The sequence below is a fragment of the Anopheles merus genome, chromosome 2L, assembly GCF_017562075.2.
Source record: "Anopheles merus strain MAF chromosome 2L, AmerM5.1, whole genome shotgun sequence".
NCBI lineage: Eukaryota > Metazoa > Arthropoda > Insecta > Diptera > Culicidae > Anopheles > Anopheles merus.
Window position 1 is genome coordinate 40,380,157 of NC_054083.1, and position 16,054 is coordinate 40,396,210.

General features: G+C 47.2%; 1 protein-coding gene across 3 annotated transcripts; it reads left to right on the plus strand.

Annotated features, from left to right (window-relative positions):
- Positions 1-39: 39 nt before the first annotated feature.
- LOC121594323 (TBC1 domain family member 31) lies at positions 40-7,981 on the plus strand. Of its 3 annotated transcripts, none has more exons than XM_041917451.1 (9): positions 42-256; positions 325-444; positions 514-662; positions 737-1,857; positions 3,183-4,380; positions 6,833-7,035; positions 7,246-7,434; positions 7,545-7,721; positions 7,800-7,981. In XM_041917451.1, exons 1-9 carry the CDS (start codon positions 174-176, stop codon positions 7,878-7,880), a joined length of 3,321 nt encoding a protein of 1,106 aa, XP_041773385.1. In that variant the 5' UTR covers positions 42-173; the 3' UTR covers positions 7,881-7,981. The 3 variants fall into 3 exon arrangements, with proteins under 3 accessions (XP_041773387.1, XP_041773385.1, XP_041773386.1); XM_041917452.1 differs by having other exon boundaries at positions 737-1,851; XM_041917453.1 differs by lacking the exons at positions 7,545-7,721; positions 7,800-7,981 and having other exon boundaries at positions 40-256; positions 3,183-4,390; positions 7,246-7,338.
- The last annotated feature ends 8,073 nt before the right edge of the window (positions 7,982-16,054 follow it).

Here is a 16,054-nt window from a genome sequence, read left to right on the forward strand (position 1 = left end):
GACAACGACGCGCGTCAACAGCGGAACGTCACCGAATGCCCCATTCGTTTCCAAGGGGCAGGTCAGTGTAAACAACGCAAAGTGCGGGCGTTCGTGAATGCTCCGCTGTTGAAGAAATTGACGTTTTAAGCTGTGCTGAAGGAAGTAATTGGATTACCAGTAGTCAAGAAGAAATGGAAATGGAAGTGAACGCCGGCAAATTGGGTAAGCCGGGAACCGGTAAGGCGAGCTTTAAATTCAACTCCTCGAACGATGGGTAAGTAGAGTACGATATTGCTTCGTTGCTTTGTGTCTCTTCATCTTTTGGATTGTTCCGTTTTGTAGTGTCCTGTTGCGGCTTCACCATACCGTAAAGAACGAGACGGAAGGGACGGTGGTACGGATACGTTTCACAGCGGCCGGATTCACTGCGAACAACGAACGGCTGGTTGCAGCAGATCATCGGTAAGATGAGAAAAAGAAGCCCCATTTTGGCCGTAAAAGCAGCTAATAGTTCTTTTCCTTCGCTTTTAGGGACAATGTATTTGTGTTCGATTTGGTTGGCCAGCGGTTTTGGGCGGTTGCGGAGCAGCTCAAGCGCATAACCATCATCGAAGGACTCGTCGGTGGTAATCTAGTTGCCCTTGGCAGCAAGGACGGGATGGTGTTTATTCTTGATTTGGGTAAAGCTCTCCACTGCTCCAAGTATTTCTACCTGATTACTCATGTTGAGATACAATTTCCTTTTTTTGTACAGATGAAAACAATTGCGCCCGGAAGCTGAATGCCCATCCGGGTCGGGTTGTGTATCTCGCCAGCTCCTCACCGAACCACGCCACCGCAAAGTTACGCTCGAAAGCAACCGGAATATCCTCACCGGCCGATGCATTTGAACGATACGATCGCACCTATCTGCTGGCAGCATCGCAGGACTGCGCCAAACTGTACTCGCGCGAAGACTTTGCCGAGCTGGCCTGCCTCCGGTACGGGCTGGCGGCGAACAACTCGTTCCGCCCGAACGCTTGGCACTGGTTCGGGGCACCTACCGGTCCAGCATTGATTACGCACAGCACCGAGGGGGTTGTCCGGGTGTACCGGCCCAACTTCAAACTCGTCAAAGAGCTAAACATCACACGGCTTATCGAGCTTTATCGTAAGAACACCCCAGCCCAAACGATCACCTTCGAGCGGCAGCGTTCTGAGAGCGCTGCAGAAGAGCCCGATAGTGTTGAGCTGACCGTAAAGCGTCTCACCGAAGCGATGGTATCGCCCGGTCGACGCATAACGACCGCCCAGCCCACTAAGGATGGGCAGTACTACGTGGCGTTGTGCGGACACAGCACGCTCGCCTTCCTTGCCCTCGACTCGTGGCTCGTCTGCCGGGTGGTTACGCTGTCCAATTTGTTTATCGCACAGTTTGCATTCCTGCCGGCCGGTGAGAGCGCCGGCAGTGGTCGTAGAGCACGCTGCTGCACACTCACCGTGCGTACCACGGGCAATGATTTAATGCTGCTAAATTTCGGCAACGATGCCGGCTGTCTCGACAATAATCCTTCCGTACTGCGACCGCTTGCGAGTGGCAGTGGTGGTGGTGGTGGTGGTGGTGGTGTGGTGCATAATTGCTATAAATTTGCCCTCGCTCCCAACGGGCGCATGCTGGCGAACGTTCTCGGCAGTGGTGAGGTGTTGCTGCACAACTTGGACCCGTACCGGCGGATCGATGCAGCAGCATCGGCAATGGGACACCACCGGAAGGCGGCACGGAAAATTGAACGCCCCGGAAGCGGTACGTCGTCCTGCACGGGGAGTTTGGGTCGGCTACAGCGGTCACCACGCAAAGCGAAGCTAGAACAACAAATAAACGCCCTCCAGGTGCAGGTGAGTACGCTTTGGGGTGGGTGCCAGTTTTAAGGTTTTAGCATCCCACCTTCCCCGTGCTAAGCCTCGGTTCTGGCGGATATTTGGAATTTATTTTGCATCTAATTACATGACGTCCAAGCGACACCACGTCCGGTCGGTTTGGTGTAGTGATGGGCGCTCGAAATCAGCACTGAAACAATGTAACTAACTTCTATACGGGTACTGAATTCCAATCTGGAACCGATTCGGATGGGTAATCGATTTCGATGCAGGAACCGATACCGATGGGTAATCGATTTCGATTCCGAAACCGATTCCGATTCTGAAACCAACTTCAATTCTGGCACCGGTATTCATGGAACTGGAACTGAATTCCTTTCTGGAAACGATTTCGTTTACGAAACGAACGGTTTATGAAATTCTGATACCGATTCTGGAACTGAATTCGAATTTTCTGATTTGCGAGCCGATGCTGATTCTGGAATCGTCCACGATTCTTGAACTGAATGGAACTCTGGATCCAATTTAGATTTTGAAGTAGATTCCGGTTCTGGAGCTGAATTCGATTCTGGAAATTTCATTTCATTTCATTTATTGAATCCATATTGAATGAATCCAATTATGGAACTGAATCCAATTCTGGAATCGATTCTGTATTCGGAACCAACTCCGTATCCGGAACTAATTTCGATATTCTGATCAATTCATCAACTGATTCCAGTACCAAATAAGATTCTGGAACCGATACTATGTGTGGAACCAAGTTGATACTAGAATAAATCCCGATTCTGAAAGCTATTCTGATTCTGGACCCGATTTCGATTCTATAATCGATTTTGATTCTGATTCCGATTCTGAATCTGAACAAGATTCTGGAACCGATTTTAGCTCTGGATCAATTCCTATTTTGGAACCGATTCCGATTCAGGAACCGATTCCATATTCGGAATTGTTTCCAACTAATTTCAATATTAAAACCAATTTCGATTCAAGAACCTTTTCCAGAACCGAATATAATCCAGGAACCAATTCCAATTCTGGAACCGATTCCAAGGACGAACCAATTTCGATACCAATGTCGATAGCCGATTGTTGATTGCTGAAGCCGATTCCGAATCAAAGACCGATTCCGGACGTACTCTCCGGAATCGATTCCGATAAATACTTCATTTTTCCCATCACTAATTCGATTTACATACATTTCATCCGCATTACAATTTAGTATCTTTTTCCTCTCTCTATCTCTCTCTATCTCTCTCTATCTCTCTCTCTCTCTCTCTCTCTCTCTCTCTCTATCTCTCTCTCTCTCTCTATCTCTCCCTCTTTGCGTGTTTAATTTGCAGCTCTCGAAAACACTGCCCAAACATCGGCTGCTACCGATACTGCGGGAGTACGGCGAATATCCGGCCAAGCATCGAGCAACCATTTGGCGCACACTACTAGAGCTGCCGGGTGATCGGGCCAGCTACGCGGTACTGCTGAACCGCGGCTCCCATCCGTGCGTGGCCTCTTACGAGCAGCGATTTGCCGGGCTCGATCGGCGTACCGTGCGCAATCTAAAGCGTACCGTCTCCTGTCTGGCCCACTGGTGCCCAGCCTTCGGACTCATCGATTATCTGCCGAGCTTTGTGCTGCCGTTCGTCCGCCAGCAGCCAACCGATGCACTTGCCCTGTTCGAAACGGTGGCCACCGTGCTGATGAACCAGTGTCAGCACTGGTTCGAGTACGCACCGCTCGAACCGTTCAACTATCTGGCGATGGTCGAGAACGTGCTGGCCGACTGTGAGCCCCGGCTGATGGCATTCTACCGGCGGAATGGTGTCGCGCCGCGAACGTACGCAGTGCCGCTGATGGAGAGCGCGTTCGTGCGCTGCTGCAGTGGTGGAACCGATGGCGACAACCAGTGGCTAACGCTGTGGGATCACGTGCTGTCGAACGAGCCGTGCTTTGGCGTGTTTCTCGTCGCCGCGTACAGCAGCCTCCATCGGGGCACGCTGCTGAAGGCCACCGCCGACGGTGGATCAACAACGGTGGAACGGATATTCTTCCATCAATCGAGCGCGTTCGGCGATGTGCGGCGGTTGGTAGGGCGTGCGCACGACCTAATGGAACGTTGCACCGCTGCTGCCCATCCGAGGCACTACTTTAAACCCTTTACCCCGCTCAACATGCCGTCCACACTGCCGACCGTCAATGACGGGTGGAAACCGTCGTCTTGTGACAGTGCGGCCAGTAACGCTGTCGATTGTTTCTCGCCCGCTGGGGAAAGTGAGGAGCTTTCGGCACACTCCACCGCCTCTCCGACACCTTCCGGCGAGGCGGCTAATGCGTCGGAAAAGGGATCTTCCCACCGTACGTACGCGAGCTTTGCCAACTTTCCGCACAAGCTGACCGAAGTGCGGTGCACGGAAACGGACACGCTGCGAGCGGAACAGCGCCGGCTGGAGGGGAAAATTATCGAGCTGGAAAAGCTGGAGCACGGTCTGCGGGAGCGGCTGGCGAACGATCTGGTGCGGCAGGAGCATGAGCAGCGTGTGAAGGGTAAGTGCAGGTAAAAATCCACGCTCTGACGAAGCGTAACCGCCACGTGGATGTACGGCAAATGGAAAAGAACGTGGTGGAGTCATTGGCTCCCCGTTTTCAGCCCACCCTTCCCTCCCCCGGATTCAGGCTCATGAGCAATCAAGCTTAGTTGCCGGAGAAATGGGTTGGCCTTTCGGGGTGGTCATCTCGCAACACCGTGAGTGGCTCGGTGGAGGTGCCGAGTGGCCGTGGGGAGTTTTGTTTTTAATCGTATTAAAGTCAACCGAAAACCGAGAAGCGTCCCCTTTTCGCCGCCCGCGGATGTTCCTTGTCCATTGTCCAGGCGCGATGGATGCATTGGCATGAAATAAGCGGCTTACGTGATGTGTTGTGTGTGTGTGTGTTTGTTGCAGCATGCGCGTACGTGCTTCTCATATGCTTTACAAAATCTTCTGAAAAGCGGCCATGTTAAAAACACGTTTTACGGGCAATTCTTGTCCATTATAGAGATAGGTTCTCTTGATGTATCGACGGTTCCACTCCAATTCCGGCTAGTGCGATTAGGACTCCGCCACCTCTGTCCGGAATCGGAATCGTCTGTAATCGTTCGGTACTGTTGAATTTGTCGGAATTGTCAGAATCTTTGGAATGTCGTCTGTAATCGTCCGGAATCGTCTGGAACGAATCACTGACCGGCCGGAATCTTCCAGTGTTGTCGGATTTGAATTGCTCAAATTGAACATCCGATCGTCGGTATTATCCAGAATCGTCAGATTTGTCGGAATTGTCGGAATCTTCGAGATTGTCTGTAAATGTCCGGAATTGAAAGATCTCCCCAAACCTCCATATATGACGGAATCTTTGAGATCGTCTGTAATTTTTTGGAATTGTCCGGAACTGTTGAATTTTTCGGAATTGTTGGAATTGTCTGTATTTTATAAATCGTCTGGAATTGCTGAATATTGTCCCGAATTGTGCAGAATCGTTTTGTACCGTCAGAATTATTGAAACCTTCAGAATCTTTGGATCAGCCGGAACCATCCGGAACAGTCGGATTTATCTGAATTATCGGAATCGTTCGGACCGAATATCTGATCGCCGGAATCGTCCGTATCCGTTGGAATCGCCCGGAATCGTGTAGAATCGCTTGGAATCGTCTGTCGGAACTGTCGGATTATTGGAATCTTCAGGATCGTCTGTAATTGACCTGAATTGTCGAAGTTGTCGGAATTATAGGAAACGTCGGAATCTTCGGCATTCCGACGGCTCCGAACAAGTGGTGGGGGCTCGGAATCGGACCTATCCGATTCCGATTCCATGTTCAGAATCAATTCCGGAGCCGATTCTGTTGCTGGAACCGAATCCAATTCCAGACCCGATTCCGGAACCGATTCTGATTCCGGAGCCGTTTCCCATCCCAGAGCCTATTTCGGTTCTTGAGCTGATTCTGATTCCTGTATCGATTGCGGATACTGATTCCGAACCTACTTTCCGGAATCGATTCCAAAAAACTTCGGAACTAGCCGAGCTCGATACCGACAAAAACATCATTTTTCCCATCACTACTCCGGACGATTCTGAACGAATCTGGACGATTCCGAACGGTTATGGACATGTCCGGACGTTTTCGACAATTTTGATTGACCCTCTGGAATTGGCTCCGATTTTTTTTCTCGATCATATCCAACTCTAGCCCATTATTGGAGTACAATGGTTAGGGTGCGCACAATAACAGCTTAAAGTTATGGCGTTTTTCCTACCGAAACCGAATCCCAATGCGGAATAATTGCGACGTTTTGCAATATAAAGTTGAATGCGCCTATAAGCGCATTGGTTGCCTAGCTTTAAGCACTGGGCGCTCCCCTACCCCCTTTGCTACCAGGAATTTGCTACACAATTTCATGTCCAACAGCTTCCAGAAAATTGGATGTACCTCTCAATGAAAACATGGACCGCCGGATGTTGGCTGTCCCGGTAACACAAATACTGCTCCAGCAAATTGAGTGTGCTCCTTGGTAGTCAAGATTCCTGGCAACTTCCCTCTAGAATGTACCCATGTACCCTGGTGCTGTTTGTCTTTGGCAAAACCGGGGACATGCTGTCACTTAAATCTATATCATCAAATATGTATATTTTGTCTCTTCCCGGGAACTCACGACATAAAACATGTCGTTAAGGTTTAACAAGGCACTTGCATTTCCCTGAATTAGTAATACCAACAGAGTAGGCCGGCATACAGCAACTGTTTCTCAAAAAAAAAAGCATGCGAAACGCGTTATTTGCCATTCTTCGAAACGGACAAAGAAGGATCGAAGTGTGCTGAAATGTTCTCAATATTCTTGGTCATCCTTCAACGCCCTTTCCCTGATGCTGATGATGATACATCCGTGACGAGAAATCGAAGAAGACCTTCCTGGCAAGGTAGCTGCTAACACGCGCTGTTCGTTCGTTTCTCCTTTTTTCCCCGTAGCCGTGGAACGCAACCTCGAGGAAGCGATCGCCCGGGAGGAGCAGCGGGTCGAGATGCAGCGGAAATTGTTGCTGCTGCACCGGAAGCAGCTGCGCGAGCGGGAAAACGAACTTTCGCTCGACGTGGCGAACGCGAAGCTCATCAACGACGCGACGGTGCGGGAGCGGGAGCTCGATGCGCTGCTGAACAAGTTTGCCCGTGAGGTAGGTCAGAATGGTTCGAATTCGTCCCTATTTTCCCCAGCGCGGTGGCAAAGAGTGTTTGGTAAAAAAATGAATTTCTTTGCGTTCAATTTCCATTCCTTTGGGTTTTTTTTCTTCTTTGCTGGTATCTATTCGGGGTTTCTTTGTGTGAAACTATCTGCGCCCTGTTTTCCTTCAATGCCCTTTTTTCTCCCAATCCCAATTTCCCAGCGACAACGGGAGGAAACCGATCTGCTGTTTGCCGAGGAGGACATTAAGCTGAAGGAGCTGGAACTGTTGGGCCGGTATCGGACGGAACCCGACGCAGCGCGAGTGCGCCGGCCGCTCGATCAGCGGTACCAGGTGGCGCTTGAACAGCTGGCAGTGCAGAAGCTGAAACTTTACGACGAAATTGATCGGGTAAGTTTGGCTGGCCACCCGTGTTTAGCAAAGCGACCCCTACCAGGGAGGTTTTGTTTGAAGACAGGAGCAAGTTTTAATCGCGTATCGCGTACCGGTGCATACTACAGACATACTCGTCGCTCGGTATGCCGGCGGGAGCGAACGAGTACGCGTACCGGACGGTGTCGGAGCTGCGCAAGGTAGCGTCTGCTGCGGCGTATGGCAGCGAGCGACAGCGCGACAAGATGGAAGAGCGCCCCCGAGAACGGCTACCAGGGCTGATTGGAAGCGATTCCTCAAGTCAGGTAAAATAGTTCGTTTTGCGGTTTTTATGTGACGTATTTCGAATAAAATGGCTTCCTATTTTCTCACAACGGTTTTAGGTGTACGCGGACACGATACGGCGCATGGAGGAGCAGGTGAAGGTTTTGCAGCGCCTCAAAAATGACGTCCAAAGGAAATGAAGGTATCCGAACGTGGCCAATTTAAGAGTTTGTGTGTGTGTGTGTGTGTGTCTGTATTATTTTGTCTTTCGTAACAAAATTGGTACCATTTCCGAACGAAACAAGCACAAGAAATAGCCTCACATCATCCATAACTGATGACAGCGATGCCCGACTGCCCCCTAAAAAAACACACACACACACAGACACACTCCAATGGCCCCCGGGATTGTGTGGCAGAGACGGGCAAATGCAAGCGATGAAAAATGCACTTGCCCCAGCACTGCTCTGTTGCACATATTTTATCCCATTTCTTGCTAGTTAGTTAGCCCATCTCGCCCATTCGTGTTACAATCCCCGGTTGGCAATGGTAAAGGGGCTTCGCAGGTGGTGGCAAGATCATCCCATAATAAAGATTTATTGCATGCCGAGTGCCAATTGGCACACTGGGGGGGGGGGGGGGGGAGGGGTGTGGATCAAAACCCGGAGCGAACAAAAGTCCTGCACCGCACAAGGCGATCGGTATGACCTTTTTAGCTTTTCGAAGCCAAATGGTTCGGGATGATTCGGTGCAAACGGTGTCCTTCTTCTTCTCGGGACATTCCTGCTGCTGCTGCTGCTTGGTGCACTGATATACTATTCTTTTTGCAATCACCAGCTGGTGCTGGGTTACTTTCAACTTTCTTGCACTTTGCTTTGCCCATTCGATTGGGCGCAAAATCCTCCCCGCTGGTAAGGGAGCAAATCCACATGCCACACGATCCATACCGGTCGGTGTCGGTGGTGCGACCGAATGGGTTGAAATATTTGCATCACACATTTGGGGTTAATGATTAATAATGCTTCTAGCCCTGGAAAAAAAGATCCATGAAAGCGCTATTGGTGGATGAAGGAGGACAGTTTTTCGCTTTCGACCAGCTACACACCTCCATATGGTTCTTAACCCCGTTGCATTAGACCTCCGAAGCTTGGGAGGGGGAAAGGTCTGATAACACAATTCAACAATGGGCACGTAACTTGCACCAATTGCCACGTGGTTTTTGGTACGTTTGTTGCGATACGGCAGCTTTGCGGGATTTATTTTAGCAACGAGCTCGCATTAGCCGGAAGACGAGCGATCCGTGTACCCGAATCAGCTCTCCCGGTTCATTTCGTGTTCTCCGGTGGCAAATATGCAAAACGTGTTGCTATGGGTGAACATTATTACCATCAATCTCCTGGTTGGGATGACAAACAGACCCCGGTGGTTCGGGGTGAACTTTGGCACGTTTTATGCATTCACCGTGTGATGCTTCAATTTGCAAGAGCCAAGCAAAACATCAACCAGCAAACCGTGTCCACCGTGTCCATTGCACCCATTGCATCCATTGCCACACAGCTGCGATTATTTGAACTTCAATCACGTAATTTAATAACGTTACAGTGGCACCGTTCTCCGTCGATGCTGGCGCTGCCTGACGACTTAATTTTTATGGATGCGAGCTAGTTTTTCCTCGCAACGTGCTGCGTTCCGGTTTGCAACCAAATGTTGTTAGAGCATTAGAGCGTTTGATCCGTGGCGGATCATCTCGGTGGCCGAGCTCAGGTGTGCTTGACGGATACATTTAATCATATTTCATTTTAATGCTTCAAATTTTACACTCAAATTCCTTTGCCGTAAAAAAGGAGGATGGACATTGAAATTGATTAAATTTTTGGCCTGCATTACCATGCACGAGGATGACACAAAAGGCCATTAACACCTTCCATTCCAATGGGTGACCGAAGCGACGAGCATCTGCCAATCGAAGGATTATATGTGTGTGTATGTGTGTGTGTGTTGCTGGATCTAAGATAAGAGTACGTTCGTACCGGCAACTGCTCACTGACCATCCGGTACGATCCTGGTGCCCAAAATTTTGCTCGTCCCGTCCCGTGGTGAAGCGAAAGTGGGACAAGACACTTGCACATGTAATAAAAATTCATTGCCACTCACACTAGCTGATTAATGCAATAAAAGCTATGCATAATGAATGAAGCGTACCGCTCCCTTACACCACACATCACCTGCGAAGCGACGGGGACGGTACATCATCATTTGCAATTCCACATTTCGGAGTGTCCCCCTGGCAGCAGCGGTGATGTAGGACAAGAAAAGCCACACACACACACAAAAATGATCTCATTCGCTCCCCGATAAGCGGATCGAAAGGATGCTCTAAAGGTCTGGGGCTGAGGTTCGTTGCCAGCGGGTTGCCTCTTCCATCTAGCGAATGGCCATAAGCTTCTTACACAGCCATTCGTTCGGTTGGCTCGAGGAATGGTGCAAGAAAAACCCTGTGCTCAGTTTTCACAAACGATCCACAAAATCGACTGCAGCAGTAACGTTGCCGAGATGCAGATGGCGCCGCCCTTCAATGTCCGGAAGCAGATTTCATCGTACCACATTGGATAAAACGGGGGTTGGATTTTAGACGGGCATTGAGTTGACTTGTGGGAGCGATAGTACGAAGGAATCCTGTTGCGGATGATGATCTTCATGATAGTGTTGAGATACCATACTAAAGCTCGTGTTTTCTCTTTCAAGCTATCCGGTGTTTGAGTCCTAATTAAGGGAAGGTCCAAAAATGAATCCTTCGAAGCGTATGTTATCGTTTTTTTTCTCTTCTTCTCTCTGCTAATGTATTTTGGGGAGCAAATCTTCAAAGCATGCCGTGCATCATGTGATGACCCGAAATGACTAATTAATACTGATTTTACGGGGTGTGTCCGTTTCTTTCTTTTTGTGCCACCTTTGATGGTTTGTTGGTTAAATATTTATACAGTCTTCCGGGTCAGTTTCCAGTGTGAACAGCATTATTTGAACGCTCGCGAGATGTTTATCAACAGCAGCCATACGTATGACACAGCTGTGCTGTTGGAACACATTTCGTGCGCCTTGAATTTAATTTCCGACCATTTAGACCGACAAAATGGGAAATAGTTGCTGGTTTTACAAGCTTTTCCTTCACTTAATTTTGCAGCAAATTTGACAGTAAGTTGTAGTTTTGACCGTTCAGCGTAGTGCAATCGAAGGAGGCGTTGAAATTTTTGTTTTTAAATCGTTCGTTGGTCGTGCTTTTAAACAACTCACAATTTAATTAGGAATTTCTCTTAAAACTATTTTGTTTCGAAAAAAATAGCTAAAAACATGTTTGCATTACTATTTCCTAGATATTTATTGTATTTTGGAAAATATGTTTGATTAGAAAACATTTCAGCTCGTACAACAATTCCTATGCACGAACTATCTAACATCCGCCAAGAAATGGGTCAACCTGTTTAGATAACCTCCCTGAATTTGTCCATTAACTTTTTACTGCTTATGTTCTCTCTTTCTCTCTTTCTCTAAGCTACATCATCATCATAATAGCTATTCGCTGTCCCGCGAGACATTGACATTATTCCGAGCCATGCACGCGAATCCGAGATGCGGAGCAATCCTTAATGTCCTTCTCGTACACCCGTACACCCGACACTGCACCGGGCGACACGGGAGCATTAACATTAGCAAAGTGGCGAACATCGACAAAATAGTATGCAAATTTGGTAAACCTCCTGCTTCATCCTTCGCCCCTTTATTGTTACACAATAGCTGCAATAGTTGCAGTTGTGGTATGCAGTAAGTTTCGCATGCATCATATTACATTTGACCATTGGCAGTGCGATCGGGTCGGCGTGAAGAAGAAGAAGAAGAAGGTGAAGAGCCTGCACGCGGGGGCGCGCTAATCACTGCCACATTATCGTTAGATTTATGACAGCATTTTGTAATGGCAATCGGCAATTTATATGCAAAACACGACCTCTCCGTTCATACGAGCCACCCAGCCCCCCCCCCCCTAAACGGGTGGCGCGGTTAAGCAAACGTTGGCTGCGTGATTCCATGCTGCGAAAGGATGCGAATGGAGCTGCAGAGGCAAGCAAAGAGGACGTTTATGCGTTGGCAAAAAAAATCAGTTCGTTGTGTTGAAGATGAAATCATGTCCCACCACTGCGTTTCTGCTTTGGCACAATTTGGTGACTCCCGTGAGGTGGGGGGGGGAGGAAAATTGGATCGGCACTTACAATGTGAACTGTGTTTCTCGCCCTCTCTCTCTCTTTATCTCTCGCTCGTTCGGTTCAAGATGCAGTTCGTGTTTTCGGTTTTGGTTGCCTTTGGGAGGGAAAATTGGGGACACATTGGAACGATTCCGATTTGCACCATCCGGACAGTTAATTGAAAGGACGCAAATGTGTAGATGCCAACACCAGTTTATGTTGCGCTTGGGGGGTTGAGTATTTGCAAAAGTTGCTCCCTTGTGCTTGCTGTCTGCCTTCCATTTCAGCGCACTATCGAATGGTGGGAGACGAAATTCACGTTATTTACGAAATAAGTAGGAGTTGTTGCAATGGCATTGCTTTTAAGCGCGGTGGTGCATCGAAATGTGAAATGATAAAGTGCGAGTGAAAATTGTAGATATGATGAACAGTAAGCAGTGTGTGGGTGCTCTATGATCTCTTGCTTCTACTGCCTTATCCTGGTGTCCTTGCACGTTGACCCCTATATGCCATTGACTCATGAAAAGTAAAACGAAAGCTATCACTTTACTAGAATGGTCTGTTTAAATTGTACTATTTGAATTTAATTGTAGTTCGTTTTTGTAAATATACATATAAATTTATGTACAAGGCATTTTAAATTGCATCTTTTATGCTTTATTTGTATCACAAAATGTGTTTCGCAATTTGATTATCAACGCGCTACTGTTACAATTCAGCTGGAGAGCAATTAAAAGTGAACTTGCTTAACTTGATTAATTATGATCTATCTATTACGCATAACAAGGCATAGCATACTATATCCAGGGAGCTCACTCTGCTGAGGCAAAGTCTGCTGTTTAGTAGACATAGCCTACTACATCTCCCTCGCCATACGATGACACTTTTGCAACAGGTTTTCTAGAGTCACCTTACTTGCAGCAGCTTCTTCATGTTCTCCAACAACTGCAGTCTCATCAGTTTCCAGATCAATCTGGCACGGAGGTCCGCATCCGCATGGTGATTGGAGTCCGCAGACGAATCAGAGAGCTTTGAATTGATCCGACGTAAGCTGCGAAAGTTGAAACGCTTCGCAGTGCTTGTTGACCATGGCAGCATACGAAGTAAAATCATCCGCGTCACTCTTGGCATACTGCAGGCACTGGTAACGGGAGTGGAAACCCCGACTTTTGGCGACCAAAAAATTTTTTAAGTTTTGTAACGGTCTCATCCAGAGTGTAGTCCCGGGGATGCTTTTGCAGGATAGTGTTGACTACTAGCGCACCTGGCGGCGGCTGACCGAAGCATTTCTCCAAAAAAAATTGAAGCCGCTTTAGAAATATGTTATTTCTCCATGTTTTGTACTTAATTCGGATGAGAAAAGTTTTGTAAAAGGTAGATACACATGTACTGCACGCATTGCATTCATTTTCATGACATAAAAACGATGGAAAAACTACTTTATTTTGAGATCCGGCATGACTTTTCCCTCGATGATCAAAAAAAGCTTCCACCAGCCGCCGCTAGATGCGCTAGTGATAATCAAAATTGCACTAGCGAGTGTGGACAATGTCCCCCGGCCTTAATGGTGCGATGTTTATATAGTAAACCATATCAGAAACTCCTGCATGAAACCCAAGTGGCATAGCAAACAGTAGCCTACTACAATCGAACAATGGGCCTTATCGCCAACGAAAGTCGGTAAAAATTATCCGATCGGTTAATATGCCCGAATCCACCGGTGGAATTTATTTTCCACCGGTGGATAATTTCTCCACGGGTGGATAACTCTTTCCGATTCGAGTAACCATTGGTTTTGCCTATCCGTCAATCACACTTTTGTTTACATTTAGAGGTGTTGTTTTTTCGGTATGAATAAAATAGTAAATTTTGCTTATTTACACACCATCTAGTGAAGAATCCACACCAGAAGTGCCCTTAGACAGTACCGACTGTAGGCCTTTTCAAACGATCCGGGTAAAGTGTAAAACGGGTTGTTGGCTGAACAAGTCTAGATGAAACAAAATCGTATAAATTGGAGGACGTAAATTGGAAAAATTAAAGTGTTTTTGATTTAAAGCCAAGTGACGAAATCAACCCCCTCTCCCCGCACAACACCTGGGTCTTTCGTTTCTATGCGTTTAACATGGCCTGTCCACTGAAGCCTGGCGAGCTTGATACGACAATGAGTGTGCTTCCACACATACGATGATGATTTCGTCAGATTTTATAAAAATAAAATAACTACGTTACAATTGTAATCTATGCGATTCAGTATAGATGCTATTCAACTGTACATATTCGTTTAAATTGATGAACAAAAAAATCATTGGGTGACACGTTTGTCACGAGGCGTGGAACTTAGCGATGTGTGTGTCAATCCGAACATTCCCGGGCTGTATCCTTCCATAAGCGACCTTGAGTTTTTGGGGATAGTTTGGAAGGTACATGTAGGCACAACACCTTCGATAGGTGCGAGACAACGCAAACGATTCCGGCCGGAACTCGCCGCTCCAACGGATATGATTTGCTTATACTTTCCTGTACCTAGTGATTCTACTGGTCTTCTCAGTCTCGTTGCATTTACGTGTCGGAACCCATTCTAACATGCAATAAGGCCATAACATAAGGTTGGATAAAAGAGAAGGATTAATAGAAAATGGTTGTTTATGTTGGTTTCTCATTTCTTAGCTTGAATCATAAAAGCTATATACCTGTTATAAACCTAAATTTATGTGTTTTGATTGTTTATAAAAAACAGGTAAATTTATTTTTTCTAAAAAAAGAATATTTTAGCTAAATCAAGTGATAAAACATCTCAAATAACTCAAACAGCGATAAAACATCCTTTTTAGCGAGCTGTCAAACATGGTTTTTAATGTTATTTAGTTTTCCACTGCTATATCAACTGGGGTGGAGCAGTAGATATGGCTATCCGACTGAAATGGGTTTTTTTTATATGTAGTTTTCAACTGCATATCCTACTGCTCGACTTTTTAACCACGTTGCTATGGTGGCAAACACCATTCCACTACCAAACCGATCGGTTAGCGAAGATTCTGATTGAGAAAACGCAATTGGATAACATTAGAATTTTGCTAACCGATCGAATAAAATATCCACCCCGTTATCGACTTTCGTTCCCGATCAGGCCCAATGCCTTGAAAGTATCTATGTAGAACAAAACAATTGCTACCACCAGGTCCAGTGGCGTTCAATTAGAAAAGTTTATTGCCAAAAAAACCCCTCAATCCAGTAAAAGCTTTTCTTCTAGGGTGTAGGATCCGTTTGACTTTGATTAAAATCCAACCGTAGCTTTGGATCACATTTTTTGCCGTTTAATGGTTCAGACAAATCCCCCTACCCCCCCCCCCCCCCCCCCCCCCCTTCCCCGCTCCACCTGCTCTCCTTTCTTTGCTAGAAAGTGCTAATTGAGCCTTATGCAGATTGGGGCGCTGGTATGCCCGACCCGCTCGTATGCAGTTTAGTTACAGTTTTCCTTGTTTTTTTTTTGCATCCCCATCTTTCACTGTTGCAGCTTCGATCGGATCAATTGACCGAAAGGTGGTAGCTCCCAGGAGCTCCCACGGTGGTCGTCGGTTTGTTAGTAAAATCATACGATAAAGTTTAACCCAGTGGTGGTGGTGGTGGCTGGTGACGGTCTACACGTGACGGTGCCGTATGCTGCTTCCGTCTCGTTACCTTAAAGTTTGTCTAATTATGTGCGATTTACTCTAAAACTTGTTGGCCAATTAATCAACTCCCTTGGGCTCCCTTGGGGAGGGACCGTCGGTGAGTGTGGTAGCTCGAACGAAGGATCAACAAATTAAGCTTCAGCAACAGGCCCCGATATACCGCCGTGATCGTGCCGGTATTACCGGTGGTGGTGATTCTGCTAGTTTCTGCTGTGGCAGCAAATTGGTAAGCTCTTGTGCATGGCTCATTTCGTCCTTTCGCTCGGATAGGAGAAAAGCAAGAAAACAAAAAAAATGGAACAAGAAATTGACCACGAAAGAGAGGAGAAGGAAAAAAAAAACGGAAGACAAATTTACCATAAATCACAAGTTGACCTACGACGGGTGGTGTGGCTTGCGGGCAACCGGCTAGTTAGCGGATAGTTACCCTTTCCAACTTGCCTTTGGACATGAAAACGGAGAGCG